This window comes from Mizuhopecten yessoensis, unplaced genomic scaffold (genome assembly GCF_002113885.1).
Source record: "Mizuhopecten yessoensis strain PY_sf001 unplaced genomic scaffold, ASM211388v2 scaffold10359, whole genome shotgun sequence".
NCBI lineage: Eukaryota > Metazoa > Mollusca > Bivalvia > Pectinida > Pectinidae > Mizuhopecten > Mizuhopecten yessoensis.
In genome coordinates this window covers 11,871-31,593 of record NW_018408507.1, presented here as the reverse complement: position 1 = coordinate 31,593, position 19,723 = coordinate 11,871, and the positions used below count along the sequence as shown (strand labels likewise).

The following is a 19,723-nucleotide window of genomic DNA, read 5'->3' as shown; positions in this document are numbered from 1 at the left end:
TGACTTGTACCATGGATTTGGGCAATTCACGAAATCAAACACTTTCTATAATCAACGAAATAGCAATTAAACGTTCCGTTTCTCTGGGTTTCGCATGTTAAAGATTGAAGCGCAATTTCCAAAACATATTAGACCTCAATTAAAATATGCCCTTTTGGTAAATGGGGTAAATATGTTTTTTTGGAAATTTTCCTTTGTGATCTTAAACTAACCCATAGCGAAAACTTCAACCTTTGAGCTGATAACAATGTGAAAATAAAATTTTGGCCCCATCTACCTCTACCGCATCGACCGTTTTTGAACTTAAGCAGTGTGAAACTTACCATGGAGGACTTGTAGTCCGAACAAATACCTGAAGTAAAAAGGAAATAATCAAATGCATAAAAACAAAAACAGAACAAAAACAATAGGACTTTTCACCATTTTGGGAAAAGCCCTAATGACACAACTCGACACAGTTAAAAGGCTGCTGTGATTTTGATAAATTTTGCATGAAATGTTTTGCCTGATGATCTGCTCGTGTTGAATTGCTTCAATAATTTCTTTTTGTTCGAAATAGGGTAACCCGAATTATCATTGAGGATTACAAAGTTTGGGTATCCATGGTTCAGGTTTGGTTCCGAGGTCTCAGGCTTCGGAAAGTGGTTATAGAAATCGTTTTCAATGAGCTTACGTTATGAGTGCGAGGTGGATTTTTTCTTTAAAAAACCACCACGTTCTTATTGTAATTGTTTTGTTCCCTCGAAATGTCAGTTTCATAAGTTTTATGTGCGCAGTTTTCTATACCAATAAATAACGATTTCCGTCTGTGTTTAAGCCATTCAATTGTTTAAATATAGGTTTGTGGTCACTATTCTACAAATATCTTTAAACAAAGGTTTCTTTTCATTTTTTTTGGAAGTTAGTTTTTATGAGAAGTATTGTATACTAACAGTGAGTGAACTAGGAGGTTGAATAAGGCCACTTTACTCGGCTGTTAAATGTACAATACAACAAATCATTGTTTTCGTATTAACATCATCTTCAGCATATATGTTGCTTCACATAGGCTGTCATTATGTTTTTAGAAAACAAGGTGAAATAGGCGAATCTTGTAAAAATGTATTAATAATATTCCTGCTTACAAAAAATGTTTTACTCTTTTTTTTTACTAAAAATAATTCACTAAAATTACAATGTACTCAATTCTCAATCGCGAATTAAGATTTTCGCAATTAAAACCTGCAATACCTACATGAATAGTTTGCGCCCATTTCTAAAATTCTCGCGAAAGTAAAATGGTTTATCCGAGGTGTACAATATTTTCTTCAGTAAATCTACTACTTTCTGTCTGTCGTCTGGTAGTTAGATTACATCGACTGGTTACGTCAGCAAACCTTTTCTTACTAATAAACCCTACTTAATAGTGAGCGAAAAAGCTGGACGAGCGATTCCAACTAACTTACCGCTGGTAGCCGAATAATCTGTCATTTATAGTTGTCAATTTTATAAGACTATTATTATCCGATGTTATATTTATGGAAATCTACTTTAGATAAGGCAGTCTTTTCACATCATATTTCAACAGACAGTCTTAGAATTTACCCACCATGGTCAATAGGTCTATGTGGAGTATTTACAGTCTAGACAATGACCAACAAAATATTTACCTATATATAAGATGCAATAATGATGCGTGTGTAACAATAAGGAATAAAACTAATGTTACAGAATCACCTCTTCCATATCTGCTAGACACATAATTTAATCATACACATCGTAGAAAATGGCTTCATAAATAACTTGGTCTATGATGTAAATTATTCCAGTAGATCTATACAGTGTTATTCATGGTGATTATCTCTGGGGTCTACCGCTAAGTTTGAACAATGACTTATTTACATATCCTAAACAAAAGTTGTAATACTTTGAAATATTGATACAAACATCAGAATAGGCATTTATTTATTGATTTCAATTTTATGTTGGTGCATACTATGTGAAAGTAAAAAATGAAGTGCTCAAAAGGTGGTTATGGTACTAATGGGGCCGTGAATTCCTGTAGTATGGGATGGGGTGTGTTGGATCAGCAGAGATTGATTGGTCATTTCACTCCCACACGACTTACAATACCAGGGATGGATGTCACCCATGTTCCTCGGCTACTATCATGTTCAGGGTGGGTCAGACACAATTTATCGACTACCAGTCCAAATATCGCCACTTAGTTCTATTTTCTCAGTGTTTATTGTAGATATCACCAAACCTGATCAATTCCTTACACCTGAGCGCCAGGTATAGTGATTACTAGACACAACTGGACGCCAGGTATCATGATAAGTTGGCACACCTGGACGCTAGGTATCTATAGACCTATTCGAACAAAAATATCACCTAACTTAAAAGGGGTAACAGATTATTTATGACATTTTTTTAAAATTAGTAATCGACAGATTTATCCGTTATATGAATACAAAAAAAACCCAACATTTAAATGTAAAATACTGGTACAAGTACTGTATACTGGAAAATCTTTGCTGCAGTTAAACTTTCGCCCTTTTCGCCTCCACAATGAGGGCGAATTTATCACGACAGCAAATATTAGTACACCGCATACCAGATATGGTTGTTGCATGTGAAGGGCGAAGTTTACACCGGGCGAATACAGATTTTACCGGTGAAGAGCGAAATCTACACTGGACGAATACAGGTTTTACCGGTGAAGAGCGAAATCTACACTGGGAGAATACAGGTTTTACCGGTGAAGGGCGAAATCTACACTGGACGAATACGGATTTTACCGGCGAAGGGCGAAATCTACACTGGACGAATACAGGTTTTACCGGTGAAGGGCGAAATCTACACTGGGAGAATACAGGTTTTACCGGCGAAGGGCGAAATCTACACTGGACGAATACAGGTTTTACCGGCGATGGGCGAATGATTTACTGTACGAAAATTTCCCGGTATACAGTATCCCGTGTTTATTCTTCCTAAGACCACCTCCAATTAGAAATCACTTCCATCAATATTTCAAGTCTATATCACGCTTTTGAAGTTGACACCATGCGGGAATGGAGAGGACGTCATATTGTCCCCGTACTACGTATACATGTACCATGCGGTGTAACGACAGACTATGAGTGTTTTCTACCGGTACCAGTGCCTAAATGAGAGTAACCTTATATTCTCGGGGAACAAACGTCAGTATCGAAGCCATATAAACAACTAAGGCATAACTATGTCTGTATTGCACCTACAGTATATAATCATATAAGTAGATATCTCAAACAAGAGAGAGAGAGAGAAAATGTTACCAGATGCACCCGTGTACGAATTTTTATAAATCTTTATAACGGTAGTAATCAACATTTTAAAATTAGCATATGTTATCGCAGGTAACTTTCCATAAGGCGCTTAGGAGGATGGCAGACCTAAAGACATGTTTGATCTCCATAAGTGTGATGGAATGTGTGTGATGGAATGTGTGTGCTTGAAACTGTATAGGTGTTATGTTTGTTATGGGTCATATTTCCAACAGCTCATTTAAAGTGTGCTATAACCTTCTGAATACAACATAAGGAATCTTTGTTTTTTCTCTCTACTTCTTATAACCTTTTGGTTTCCGAACGCCATGCTTAGCAAAACCTCACTTTTGTCCTTAATATTGAACTTCCGCTGAAGTGAGGAAGGCAATGGGTTTTGTTCCCAGTCCGAGGCATTCCTAAGTCCTTAAAAATGATAGTTGTTATTCCTTGCTTAATGTTCAGCCTTAAGGGTAATGACAACAACTGGTTCACCCATTGTCAGTATAATGTGACCGGGCGGAATGCTGTGCTGGGTGCCTTCGGCGTGGTATTTCAGTGAGATAGCACTATGATTCGGCATCAGATCCGCGCTTACGGAAGGAGACAAATACACCAATAGATCTTGCCTGCAGCATGTACCTCACATGGAAGGACGTCCTAAAATGGCCTTAGCTGTTAATATGACGATGAACCTAATAAAACAAAACCCAGACCATTGTCATGTTTCACTTTAGACAGTCAACTGAAGTTGAACAACGAGAGTGAGGAATCTCGCTCAAGGACACAATCACATACCGTCGTCTGCGGGGTCAGAAGCAACCCCCTTTTCTGTTAATAGTCCGACGCACTATCAAATGTGTCACACGGCGACTTTTGTTAAAACTAAATATAATTATTTGATAGTACCCTCCCACTTAGATCAACGAAATATTTGTACTCTGATATAGATTTCCAGTTTTCATAAATGTCATCCCAATTTCATTTCCTTAACGGCACAATTTAGGGAAATACAACCATTTGACTACCTTTAAAATTTCGGGTTTTCCATTTATTCATAGTTTTCTTTTTATTGCTACCTTACTAAATCACTAAACACCCATTTCAAATTTAAACGTACCTCTCTGGATGTCATTTCTGAAATCAGTTTTGAATAATTGTTCAGGTAAAATGTGCTTTGAATCCCGTTTAAACAAGTTTTATTGAAAGTAAATTCACGTGTCTTAGAATGTCTATTTAAATTTTAAGCTTGTGTTTGAACATTGATCAGCTATATTTGAACAGCTTACTATATCACTCAGGTTTTCTTGGACAAGCTTACACTTGTTTTTTTTACTACATAAGTAAAAAAATAAGTGTAAAGCTTGTCAATAAAACTTGTTTAAACGGGATTCAAAGATTTTTAACATACCTGCTAACCCTGAATCTCCCAATGGGGGTCATGATAAAAAAACTCTTTTCACACATTTGGTTTTATTACATTCTCTCTTTTCAAAATACTAATTTCCCTGTCCATACAGGTAGTTTGAGTTATTTGTAGAATACTTGGCATCTTTGATGTATACTGGAAGCATGAACTCATCTATGTACTACAATGAGAATCTGATTGTCTGCAGGTTGATTACTGGAAAAAATATATATATGCATTTATGTTAAATACAGGTATTTCTATTTGTTCAATATCTTGGCACACTCAAATTTGTACGACTGCAACAAATTATTTTAAAGCAATCTCGCGATCGCGATATGGGAAAGCATTTTCATGCAGATTTGGTAACTTAGAATGAGCGTGATCTGCCGTTGAGAAGTTATGGGCTCAGCACTGAAGTTATTAAATAACGACTTTGAGTTTATAACCTTGTCGTCAGACGTCGTGAAACTCGTTAATCGTTTGTCTTTCATAAAGAGCACCCGAACCTACCGAAAATATTTAAGATTACAATAAGAATGATTGGACTCAACATTTTTATGATATATATAAAGCCACTCGAAATCCTTTTCCCACGAAGTATTGCAATAGCAGACATACTTATTCTTTTTCTTCTAACATTTAACGCAGTCCGGATTACGGTTGTGCATGTGAAATCGAAAGTACTACGATCGGGATTATATGCACTGTTGTAATAGAAAACAGTACTCACCTTCCAAATTTGCTTGGCTTCCACGAAAGAGAGGATTCGAAAGAGAGACCGCCATTGTGAAAACATTTCGAATTGTGTACGGACTTTACCCATACGTTAATACGTTTCGACCATTTCTATGAATTAGCTTCAACCAAACCAACTATTGATGGTAATGTTAATTATTTTCTGCAAGAACATGATTTTAACTCTTCGAATATAACATTTGACGAATTAGACGCAAATAAATCAGAAGCCGAAATATTTGGTGCAATTAAGAAATTAAATGCAAATAAGGCAGTTGGCCCTGACAATATTTTAAATGAATACATAACTAAATGTAAGACGGTGTTGATGCCTTGTTTTGTAACTTTATTTAACAATATACTTAAAGCTGGTCATTTCCCGGAAGCATGGTCAAAAGGTAATATTGTGCCTGTCTTTAAGAAGGGAGATGTCAATGATGTAAATAATTATAGAGGTATCACTCTTGTTAGCTGTTTGGGGAAACTTTTTACGTCAATCATTAATAATAGGCTTGTGGTATTTGACCAAAAATATAGTAAAATAACGGATGCTCAGTTTGGCTTTAAGAAAAAATTGTCTACCATTGACGCCATATTTGCTTTACAATCTTTGATTAACCGCACTCTAAAACGTAAAAAAAAAGAGTATACTGTTGCTTTATTGATTATACAAAGGCTTTTGATTTCGTCAATAGACAAAACTTGTGGTTCAAATTGATAAAAGAAGGCAGAAGGGAGATTATCAAAGCTAATAAGGTCATTGTATAGTAGTGTTAAATGTTGTGTTAAGCATAATGGTTCATTATCCAATTATTTCAATTGTGAAAATGGATTGTTTCAAGGTGAAATTTTATCGCCATTATTGTTTACATTATATGTTAATGATTGCGAAATGCAGTTTTTAATTGACAACTGTCAGTCGATAGAAATTCAAACACTGAATTTGTTCCTTTTGATGTACGCAGACGATATGGTGTTTTTTCCGAAACGCCAGAGGGTCTGCAAGATATGTTAAACTCTTTAGAATCGTACACAAAAAAATGGGATTTAACAGTCAATACGGATAAAACAAAAATTCTTGTGTTTCGAAATGGGGGTATTTTGAGAAATAATGAATGTTGGAAATACAATGGTCGTCAGCTAGAAATTGTAAACGAATTTAACTACCTAGGAATCTTACTAAATTGCATTGGAACATTTAGAAAAACACAACAAAAAATTGCAGATCAGGGAAGAAAGGCTTTGTTTTCAGTTATGAATGTATGTCGGAAAAAAAGTTTTAATATTGAAACTCAATTATCAGTTTTTGATACTTATGTAAATAGCATTCTAAGCTACGGTTCTGAAATATGGGGCTTTCATAAAGCCCCAGATATTGAAAAAAATCATACTTTGTTTTGTAAACGACTGCTTGGCGTAGGACAAAATACTTGTAATATTATGGTTTATTTAGAACTTGGGAGGTATCCATTGTCATTGGTAAAAAAGTTAAGAATTATGAAATATTGGATTAAGTTAAAAAGGACTAGTAATTGTATTTTGCATGCATTTTATAAAGATATGTTAGAGAATAAGGATAAATGGGTTTTAAACATAAAAAATGATTATCTAGAATTGGCCTTGGTTACATATGGGAAACAGAAATAAATGATGATATGTGTTATAATGTTATTAGAGAAAGACTTATTGATACATATAGACAAGAATGCAAAGAAAACGTAAGAACATCTTCAAAGGGATATATCTATACATATCTTTATAACCAGTTTGATTTACAGTGTTACTTAAGAAAACCATTATCTAGAGAATATTTGAAAGAGATTGCAGAAGTTAGGTTATCTGCTCATAATCTAAATATAGAAAAAGGTAGATATCACAATATTGAGCGTAGTCTTGGAGTGTGTACGGTATGTAATTTAAATGACGTTGAAGATGAGTTTCATTTTATGTTGAAATATCCATGTTATTCGGATTTACGTGTTAAATTTTTGAAAAAGTACTTTGTAAAAAACCCAAGTATGTTTAAAATGATAAATCTATTTAATGTAAATAACACAAAAGAACTTGTCAATTTGGCCAAATATATAAAAGCGGCAAATGTAAGAAGAAACTAATTAAATTAATTTGTTACACTCTCCATACTGTTTGTACATTGCTGGTATTGTATTGTATGTATTGCATGTATTGTATTGTATTGTATTGTCTGAAGATATTGTAAATATATCTTACTTTTGAAACCGATGGGTCAAAAGACCCAAGGGAATAAAGAACTTGAACTTGAATGCTAAACCTACTAGACACAAGAATGGAACACTTCCGGAAATATACTAATACGAGGGCGGAGGCGAGTGATTCCGGGTCATGTTGACGGAAAGCGGGAGATTTGTATCACCCGCGTGGGTCATAAGTTTGTCGCTGGTGATAGGTTAATTTTGCGGGTGTGACCCGCAGGATGCGGGTCATTTAGCAGGTAAAGTTATACGAAACGTTACCATTCTGATTTCGATTTTGATTCTAACACAGTTTTGCTCATTATACGTTATGATTCGTTTATCAAACGTCACACTGCTAATCTTAATCATAATTTTCAGTGGCTTAAGTTCTTAAATGACCCAAATATCAATATATGACCAATTCTTGACCGGTAATGTTGGTCGATGTCCTACGCTACAATGACCTCCAAAGTTGGAATGCAATACAGGTGTGTATTTGTGTGTAAATGATGACGGACAGGTGAGCGTCGTAGTCTGACTAAGCTTAACAAGATGTAGAAACATACTTTGCGCTGAAGCGGTGAAAGGGTTCGATTTCTATGGTATGCTAATAAACACGAGATCGATTGTAGTCTCAATTTCACCGGCCTTTATTGTGGTCTATATGGTAACTTTATTATGTCGACTTGTATTGTACACCCTCAACTTCAGAGGCTTTCTCACGCACGTTCACACAACTAATGCTTAATAAACCTGTCCTTACTTCCGGTCACCGAATTTAATCGAAGCCCAGTACGGTCCACACCCTTAACCGTATTGTTTTGCTGACATATACGTCTGGGGTTTGGATTTGTTGAACATCCCAAAAAGGAGCTATGTTTTGTGGAACATTTTTCTGTTTTGTAAATAATTATTTGCAAAAATAAATACGAAAGTAAAATATGAAACATACTAGATTTCAATTCCGCTCCAGGAAGATATCCGGGAGTCAATTGGTTTACCTATTTGATTTCCATTCTGACACGTTTTACTAACAAAGCCGTATCTAACATAGGTGACATTAACGATTTTAGGGCTAATGTGCTTCATTTCATTGATAATAATCAAAGCATAATAATAGAGGTTACTTAAAGTCGATAACCCATTGAGCCATGGTGTGTGCTCTCAAGGGGTGGACGTACACTGTACACAGTCCAGATAAGATTACTCTGTACATACCACAGAGCTGTAGGTATAATGTACTAACTAATCGTCCCAGTTTGTAAAGTTACACGTAAGATCTCTTAGTATCGTTCGGTGTGGAGGACGAAATTTTGGCAGGAAACAAGCACAGATTTTCACGTTCTTCATTACCGTAGGTTTTGCAATTGACACATATCAACAATACATTACATACAAAAGAAGATAACAAGGTGCTCATTACATTATCTTAGCAATTTTAATACAGAAAATGATATTGTAGAAAATATACTTAACCAAAACACTAAAACAGTTTTCTCTTCCTAATTGCTAAAGACACAAGAGAAATTAAACAAAGACTCGAAAATATGTTGCGTGTCTAATATCTACCATCGATATACAACAATCAATACATAAGAACACCCTGACGATTTACCATACTATTGTAGATAGAAATTTAAATTTTGCTACAAAGATCATGTTTTTTTAATGATTTTCCCACCAACAATATTCCTAATTAAGTTGTACCGCAGTTCTGTTTATTTATATAAAATAATTCGCTTTTTATAGTAAACTAAACAGCAACAGAGACTTTTATTCTAAGAGTTCTATTTATTCTGTAACACACATATACAACATCAACGTTTGTCATAGTTTTCTTAAGTAAAATTATGCATCAATAAAATTGTTGTATACTTCATCAAAACCTTCTTATCGCTGATTAAGTTTTGAAACATTTTCCGAGACAGTTTTTCCTCTCTATTTATTGGTATAATTAAAGTCAACGTTTTGAGAAACAGGTACAATTTTTCCTTTGGACCATACTTGGGAAAACAACTGACACAATACATTATTTAATAAAACATATCAAACATGGTCCTAATGAGCTTAACATTTGGTACGAAACATCCCCACCAATTTTTAGCTCAATGGCACCAGTTATGTACAGTGCTAGTGTTTTTGATAATGGCTCTTAGTGTCTCATAAGCCAGATTATACCACGGCAATATGATGGTCGAGTTCTGCTTGCAATGTCCAGTTTTGACCACGGAAATCTCTGGGAAGCCCCGCGTAAATTTTTATAACATGTCACGTGGTGGTTTTGAAAGTGAGGCAGTGAAGATAACAACAATAGCACGCCGTCATGTGCCATGTCGTACTCAACTAGCGGACAAGACAGCAATGATGCAAGTGTAGTATTCCTACCTATATGTTGTTGTTATATACAAAATGTATAACGGTATTGATAACTCGTGCCTGTCATGACTTTTGCATGCATCTTTTTCTTTCGCCGCGATGTTTACATTTGGCCTTGTTAATGACGCGCGTGCAGTAAAATTACATCACTGATCTGGGTCAATTGAGAGTTTTAGACTGTCAGATTTCTTTAATATAATTATAATTTTTACTCTTAGGGAGTGAATTTCAGCAAAATTTGAATCGGTATATTTCATTAGAAGGAATTTTAACATGTGTATGCCATTTTACCAAATATGACATTTTTCCCCGACCAGCCCCTTTAAGACATTTAATCTGAAATTCCCTATTATTATGATGAAGACTATAATAGATGAAGTGGAAACAATTTTATAAATAAATAAAATCGAACACAAAATATCAATCCTATGTTTACGTTCATATTCATATGGTAAGACACTTTATAGTACAGACTATAATTTACCTGTAATTGAATCCTATTGCTCCCTTCCTATAAGGTGTTTTTAGAATCCTGAATATAGTTTATATAGAAGTTTGCACTCAGAAGGTGTTTGTAGGTATATCTATAAATTATTCTTTTAAAGAGTTTATCGATGCCACTAAGCAGAGAAAGATGTCTATATTTTTCGGCAAAGCCAGTTAAGGTCGTTTTGGGGATTCATTGTGTTCATTTGACTCATTCGCTGCAGACGGAATGCTTGGCTGTTCTTGGATTGGTTAACAAAACACTTTCTACCTAATACGAATTAGGATTTACATACGAACGGAACTAGAACCATACCGTTGCGTCTCATGTTTAAACTAAGGCGAAACGTGTGCTAGTTTGCACGTATTTATAATATGGAGCCGTTAAATAATAAGTTTTGAAAAAATAGACAAAGGAATTGAAATTTCGCTTAGAATCCTATAACATCGGGATTAGACGCTTTGTTTTCATCTTGAATATATATCAAACGTCTAAAACGTGTGTTAAGGCTTGAAATATGTTAAGAATTTCACATTTCACATGAAGGGCCAATATTTATGAAACCGCAAGCATGGATTCTATTATCAAGCCGACATTCTTGTAACTCGTTAAAAAAGAAGTCAAATGTAAAGATTGAAACTTTCGGCTTAAAGAGTCTCCAAATTTCTTATTTCTTATTGACAAAATAAGATCACATTATTAATGTATCACTGGCACAAAAAATTGGACTTGATCACAGAATCTGTGTTTGAGCATGAGGACGGTTCCATGAATACAGGCCCAGGGCCCGTTTTCATGTAGCCCAAACTCAGATTCCTTGCTCGAACCCAATTTCTTGTTCTGGTGATAATTTAGTAAAACTTGACATTTGCTCTCTGATTTAGAAGAATATTGGAGCTGCTTCAAGCCGAATACCGCTTCAAATGTTTACTTTTTTATCTTGTCACGTGATTTAAGCGGGTTAACAAAAAAAGGGTCTGAGCACAGAATACATGTTCGAGCATGAAAATGCTTCTATTAATATATTTGTTCACCGCCATGCCTGGTAGGTCCTACTCGATATGCTCGCTGTAAACAGACCATGGTTAATCACCTCTACCACCGCCTAAGTACACACCCTCATTAATATTGTATCTAGAAATATATAAAACCGTCACAAAATATATCATGCGCATTTATTGTCCATTTTTTTATATAATAAGATCGAACAGTGATATGTTTTATAATCAGAAACATTGGACATCTAGTAACTGTGAGGCTAATCAATTTTTTTTATTAATGATATGATAGAAGAAATGCCTGGGGAGAACCCGTTAGAGCGGGTATACCCAATCGATAGCCCGTCAGTACATAGATCAACAGAGATTGCAAACCTGCTTCCTCCGTATAGCAGTTCAGTTGTACCGAGATGTGATTGTACACGAAGGTGTGTATAACACACGAAGGAAATGTAAAAGAAACATTATGTAAAGTGCTAATATTGATATGTACATGCATTGTACAATTTACATATGTCCGGACTAAGGAACATGAAGAAAGCCCAGAAATTCCCTTGAAAAGGTTTCTGATATGGGAACAAAACGTTGAAGAATAAATAAATTTCGTCATAAGTGTAATTTTTGTTCTTGATCCCGAGGCCTGGTTTCTACTTTGCATTAAGTAAAGAAATATACTGCGGAAAACATGGAAACACATGTACTTGCTAGTATCCGTAGTAGGTACATGGAACACTTCGTTTATGCTAAAGCCGGGAAGTTTTGCCAGGTTACGTCGAGTTTAAGTGATAAGATAAGGGTGTTCGCTTACTGTTAACATCAAAGTTAAATGTTTTGCTTGATTTCTACAAGTAATAACACCACATTCATAAGAAACAGCTGTGCACCTATTACATGTAACTGGATTACCCCTTAGCTGTTGGTGTGAGGAGCACAGTAGATCCAGGGGTTGTGGTTGGGGGATGTAATTCTAAATCAATCATCAGCATGTATGTATAACAAAAATATCAAAACCAGACGAACTCATATTTTTTCTAAATCTTCCTAAAATAGTCAACTTGGTATTAACAAACTTGAATTGAGAAATCTTCCATAAGAAGGATAAATTTGAGCTATGGCGGAAAACTGCCCGTATTTCCCGAAGTCGGCATTTTTGAAAACGGAAAAAAATATTGATGAGTAAATAATCTATAATAGCAAAAATTCATGGAATAGATATAAAACCAACTGAATATGAATTTTTGAACTGTTGAGATATTCGGTATTGTTAATATAAGGTATTGTTAATATAATACTGCAAATATAGCCATATTCACTATATCTATGAAAGTGAAGGGGTTTCCTAGACTTAATAAAATACTTTCAATACTTTCCCATCCGAGGACCAACTATTGAATAAACTTTTTGATTCCGTGATGTTATATGCAAAAACAAATCGTATGACGGAAAAGTGGTCCTCCTTTGGAAAAGTGCTCAAAATAATGAAAAACTGGGTTGATCAATTTTTTAAAACTGCGGCAGATGTTTCTTGGGTTTGACTTTGTCCGATGTAGCATAATGTGTAACGCAGTTAGCTTGTGACCAGATAATATGAACAGTGCGGGTTCGAATCCACATTCAGATACACTTTTTTTTTTATCTTTTTTTTTTTTTTTTTTTTTTAAATATTTAGGCTTGTGTTCATTTTCCTTAATTAAGTGATAAATATTTTTCAAATCAATAGAACATTTTATTTTAATAACATACCTATTGATTTATCTTCTATGGAATAGTACAGCTACGCTTTGTAGTTGAGACATCATTTTAAATATTTATGAATTGTTTTACCCTCCAATTGGATAACGCAAACAAACGATGCCGAGATACAAAATATATGGGATTGTTGCGTAAGAATATAAACAAAGGCAACGCAAACAAAATGAAGTGTTATTATCACAAAGATATTACCAAACATGTGGGAAAATTCATCGTCGAGGACAGTCTCATTTGTTTTAAATGCAGGAAGACTGCAGCACAAAGTTAGGAGCGCAATACACGTGTAAGACGTGCTTTTCGAAAACTATATGTAATTTTATCATTCCAAGGTAAAGGAAGAACAAAATCAAGATGTGTGTTTTTAAGAAAACATGTAACGGCATGACGTAGGCAGTAGTAATGAAAACTAAATCCGTTCAAACTTATTGGTTATGATTGTACGATATTATGTTTTATACAGCATAACGCAAAATACACATTTTGTTGAGTCTTTATCATGAAACGCATGTATTCGTAGCCATAGCCTTGAATTCGTCTGTTTACAGTAATCTATTCCGATAGAGCTACCTGTATAGATATACCTGAGGACCCGTCATAACAGTGCACGGTTGGAAGCGCGCACTACATAGCGGTCATAGTTTTGGGGAAATAGGCATCGCAACCCGCCATAGCTCTTTATAACAAAACTAACCTCATTAACCCATATCACAGAACAGTTACTGATCCCCCATCCTGACACTACAACATTCATATGGAATGTGATGCGATTTTAACCATGGTAAACTGTACATTTAAGCTATTTCCTTTGAAATAGTACAGCAATCTATGGTTATTCTGTAATCACCAGAGATAGTGTACACCATCTCGTTGTACATGTATATGTTCAATTGAAATTTTAAGTAGTCCGAAAAAAATATGCATATCGATATTATAAATTATTCAGTTAAAAAATTAAATGAATTTTTCCTTACTCTTTCAAATTTTTGAACTATAAACAATCATTGAAATATATACTTCAGGCTTTTAAACTCGGGTAAACTCTGTAGTGCACTGAAGTTCACATCGTTACGCACTGGAGTTAACACTGTAGTGCACTGGAGTTAACACTTTAGTGCACTGGAATTAACATTGAAGTGAACTGGAGTACACTTCAAAGTTTTGTCTAGTGCACTTCCTTGTTCACTATGTGTGCACTTCAAAGTGCACTTATAGATACCAAGTTAAGTTTGCTCACACCTGTATATAGATAATCTATATTTCCCCACTTTCATGAGATTGCAGTATCTTTACATAATATTAAAACTTCTTTATATAGTAAACTTGATTTTAAGTGAAAATATGGCTTCTATGTAAAAATAAAATCTATGTCCAGCAGTTCATTCATTACTAAGTACATTTTCGGGGTCGATATACTTCGTCATTTCTGACCCCTTTGAAAAGTTAATACTGCCAGTTTACCAAAAATAACTTCTTCCCAATGTTAGTTCTTTCTAATGTGGTGTTATTTAAGGAATGATTTTTATTTTTTCAACATTTATGAGGTCATAACAACAATGGGTTTATGGACATATTGAATGAATCGCGTTACTATCAGTTCCCACGTGCTGAGATTCTATGAACACCTGTGTTATGCATTTATGAATGTAATTTTTGTCAATGGGTCTAAGCATACAAAATGTAAATATTATTTGTTGAAGGTAAACAAATACTCTGTAGTTGTGACTGTTTTAGAGGAGAAGGTGTTTTTTAAGGTAAGAATTTGTGTCTTATCCCCTGTCCATATATAACTGTCTCTCTATATTAACTTTAGACGACGTTTCTGTTTGACCAGATCCACAGGAGGAGGGGTTAGAGTGTGATGAGAAAGAATGTCCCAGACACATTGCCCCGACATGGAATGGCACTGAATCTGCTCGTCATTCTGTTCATTGTCTCGTGTAAGTCTAGCTGTAAAAGATAACACAATGTGTCTTATAGACAAACCTACACAATGTACATTGTAGACAAACTTACACATTGTATATTGTAGACAAACCTACACAATGTACATTGTACACAAACTTACACATTGTATATTGTAGAAAAACTTACACATTGTATATTGTAGACAAAGTTACACATTGTATATTGTAGACAAACCTCCACATTGTATATTGTAGCCAAACGTACCCATTGTATATTGTAGACAAACCTACACAATGTACATTGTGGACAAACTTACACATTGTATATTGTAGCCAAACCTACACATTGTATATTGTAGACCACCGTTCCCATTGTATATTGTAGACAAACCTACACATTGCATATTGTAGACAAACGTACACATTGTATATTCTAGATAAACTTACAAATTGTATATTGTAGACAAACTTACACAGTGTATATTGTAAACAAACCTACACATTGTATATTGTAGACAAACGTACACATTGTATATTATAGATAAACTTACAAATTGTATATTGTAGACAAACTTGCACATTATATATTGTAGACAACCTTACACATTGTATATTGTAGACAAATTTATACAATTTATATTGTAGACATCGCTTATATAAATAACATTATATTTGAATGTAAAATAGTGTGGTTTTTTTAATATCTGTTGTATAAATTCATCTAAAACAATTATTTAACAAATGATATAGTTATCAGGTTTTTTTTTCTTTTCTTGCGGAAGGTGTGTCGTTAAAAAGACTCAGTTCACCATATTTTTTTTGTCATTTTCTTAACACATGGCCATTTCGAGCTGGCACTTAAAATAGTTCTAATTCACAAAATATATCCGGACATGTTATCATAGGATTTTGATCTACCATACAATCAAACTATAGTCGTTTTAAATGTTGCTCAGTATGTCAAGTAAAGGTTTAAACAGAACTAACTGTGATCTGTTTTCGGTTTTCTCCTACACACTCGCTTCTGTTTTTCAGATAAGGGGATACTAATACATGCTGCCACCACTTCCGGTAAAGCTTTCGTCACTTCCTCTACACAGGATGGCACCACTTCCGGTAAAGCTTTCGTCACTTCCTCTACACAGGATGGCACCACTACCTTTTCAAGTAGTGGAACGACGGAAACGGGCCTCTCCACAGGACAAGCCTCCGCCAATGCCACCAATATGCTAGACTCGTCTCCATCTTCATCAACACCGTCATCCTCATCCTCATCGTCGACGTCATCTTCATACTCAACTACCTCAACGCTACCAAGTAAGTAATCGTATGATCTTGATGGTCCTATAGTTAATTTGTCGAGGTATTCATGAGCAAAGTTAACTAGAATTTAGAATTGGGTTATAGAGATGTACGATTACGATATGATAAAGTCTGTCGAGGGTTATATACTATGTAGATAATGAAGTGACTTAACTAAAATTAGCTGCACCCATTGCAAAATTTTGGACGTACCAAATTCCCTAAAATGGTAGTTGTTGTTCCTGCTGAACGTCCAGTATCTGTAGTAATGCAGATAGTTAATCTGTTGTCAATATAATGTGATCGGTGGAATACTGTGCTGGTCGACCTTGACATTGTATTGGCATATACACCAATGCCAGTACCAATTCCAGCAGCCATACACACATGTCCGCATACATTACACACATAGAGGCACGTTCTAAAATAATTTTAGCTGTTATACCTCTGAAAACAAACCAAACCAAGATTTGGTCTAAGGTATATAATATACAAAGGGACGTCACTCGTATACTCTGTAAATCATGCAAGGACTTAGTTCAATATCTTGACGCCACGGTTAACCCAATGACTTGAAACCATCCGCAATACATATGTTTTTGTTCTTTCGTCATTTCCGTATTGCGTATCAAATAATTAAATACCGTAGTATAAAGTACAGTATCACAAGGGCAACAATGCTAAGAGTGCCTAGATTCTCATTAAATCACCTCTACATCGTCAAATATTTAGCAACGTTAACGTTGGAAAGGCGTAATCTGGTGGAATGTCTGTATAAAGATAAGCACTGGTGGAATGTCTGTATAAAGATAAGTACTGGTGGAATGTCTGTATAAAGATAAGTACTGCTGGAATGTCTGTATAAAGATAAGTACTGCTGGAATTTCTGTATTAATTTAAGTCCGGATGAAACATGTGTATTAAGTTAAGTCCTGATGGAATGTTCATATTAAGACCAGCCCTGATGGAATATGTGTATTAAGCAAACACGTATAATATTGATAAAGCCATTTCGCAGAAATGAATATAAAGATGAATGTATTCTAATATTTATAGTTCTTTCAATTTCGCACTTTATTTGACTGAATTGAGAAAAATATATTGATATTAGGGAAACATTGAAGATTGCTCATGAGAAACAAAGTATATTTAGGCATATATTAGTATGTTGATAGCGGAGAAACTCTTTACATTTTATACCACAATATATTATTAAGATATATCTGAAAACAATTATAAACAGGCTTAAAATTGCTTTTCGTTTATTGACAGATTTACCATCAACGTCTTCATCGCAATTAACATCCGGCAGCTCTTCTTCGTCTTCCAATCCTTTAGTGCCTGCTACGAACTCTGTACCTAATCAGACTGACATAATGTCTACATCATCAGACCCATTAAATCCTAAATCATCAGTCACACACGATATCACTGATACCACACAAACACATTCGCCGAGTCCTATACTTACAACTATGAAATCCGAAATAAGTACTACACATTCGACAACGAGTCAAACAAATGACATATCGACCGGTGAAGGGATGTCAGTCACAGCTTCAACAAATACAGCAAGTGTGTCAGTAACATTAAAGTCAACAGCTGAAATAAATGTCTCAACTGTTTTTTCTATTGAAACACAAACCAGCTCAAGTCCTGACGAATCGTCAACATTAACAACAACTGGAAGCATTGCAGCAGGTTCCTCTACTGGTACAGGCGCTGGCAGTACTGGCACGATGCCCAGTTCCGTATCAAGCACAACTGTGACAGCAGAAATGTCACCATCAGCCTCGATAACACCGATCACGACCTCGTCGAGTACAGTAAGTGAAGCATCGACATCAACACTATCGTCTTCGCCCACCACACAATCGACAGGCCAAGCTTCCAGCAGTACAGTGAGCGGTAGCACAGCAACATCAGCTGTAACTAGCAGTACAAGTGTACCTGTAACTCCACAGTCAACATCTAAGGCAACTGACTCGTCAACTCTTTCTACTGCAATGCCGACGGGCTCAACAGGTCCTGTCACGTTATCAGAATCAACAACAACCAGACGTTCTACTAGTGCTTCCTCTCCAACAACAGTGAAAACACTGTCTTCTGTGAGCACATCGCAATCAAGCACTGCCACCGGAAGTTCCATCTCTCCAACCAGTACTTCGACATCGTCAAGCACGCTTCCATCGGAAGGTACCTCATCAACTGCGACAACTTCCCTCGGCAGTTCCACCACTGTGAGTTCTAGTACGCCTGGAAGCAGTGCCGCTTCTAGCACAACTGTAACTGCCTCAACATCCCAATCGACTAGTCCTGTTGTAACATCGGCTTCGACGCCGGTAGTGAACACTATGACCGGGGGCAATGGTACGACTGCCTCTACGACGTCAACATCACAGACCGACACAACTACAAAAGCAAGCACGATGTCAATACCTTCTAGTGGAAGCACTTTAACTGCTACGGAAACTTCTTCAGTTCATAGTAGCGCAGGTGGCAGCACAACAACTGCGATGAAGTCGACAAGTGAGTCTACGAGCAACAGTCCAACGACTTCGAAGAGAACAGTCCCTAGCGGTACTGGAACGATGCCTAGTTCCGTATCAAGCACAACTGTGACAGCAGAAACGTCACCATCAGCATCGATAACACCGATCACGACTTCGTCGAGTACAGTAAGTGAAGCATCGACATCAACACTATCGTCTTCGCCCACCACACAATCGACAGGCCAAGCTTCCAGCAGTACAGTGAGTGGTAGCACAGCAACATCAGTTGTAACTAGCAGTACAAGTATACCTGTAACTTCACAGCCAACATCTAAGGCTACTGACTCGTCAACTACTTATACTGCAATGCCTACAGGCTCAACAGTTCCTGCCACGTCATCAGAATCAACAACATCTGGAAGTTCTACTAGTGCTTCCTCTCCAACAACAGTGACAACACTGTCTTCTGTGAGCACATCGCAATCAAGCACTGCCACCGGAAGTTCCACCTCTCCAACCAGTACTTCGACATCGTCAAGCACGCTTCCATCGGAAGGTACCTCATCAACTGCGACAACTTCCCTCGGCAGTTCCACCACTGTGAGTTCTAATACGCCTGGAAGCAGTGCCGCTTCTAGCACAACTGTAACTGCCTCAACATCCCAGTCGACTGGTCCTGTTGTAACATCTGCTTCGACGCCGGTAGTGACACTATGACCGGGGGCAATGCTACGACTGCCTCTACGATGTCAACATCACAGGCCGACAT

The 19,723-nt window shown here is 36.1% G+C and overlaps 1 protein-coding gene across 1 annotated transcript in view; it reads left to right on the top strand.

Annotated features, from left to right (window-relative positions):
- The window catches only part of LOC110460321 (serine-rich adhesin for platelets-like), a 36,785-nt gene extending 17,114 nt beyond the window's left edge, over nt 1-19,671 (top strand). Inside the window, exons 2-4 of the mRNA XM_021513161.1 lie at nt 15,088-15,193; nt 16,196-16,477; nt 17,735-19,671. Coding sequence (XP_021368836.1) covers nt 15,115-15,193; nt 16,196-16,477; nt 17,735-19,671 — 2,298 coding nt within the window. The 5' untranslated portion in view covers nt 15,088-15,114. The remainder of the gene's footprint in view (nt 1-15,087; nt 15,194-16,195; nt 16,478-17,734) is intronic.
- The last annotated feature ends 52 nt before the right edge of the window (nt 19,672-19,723 follow it).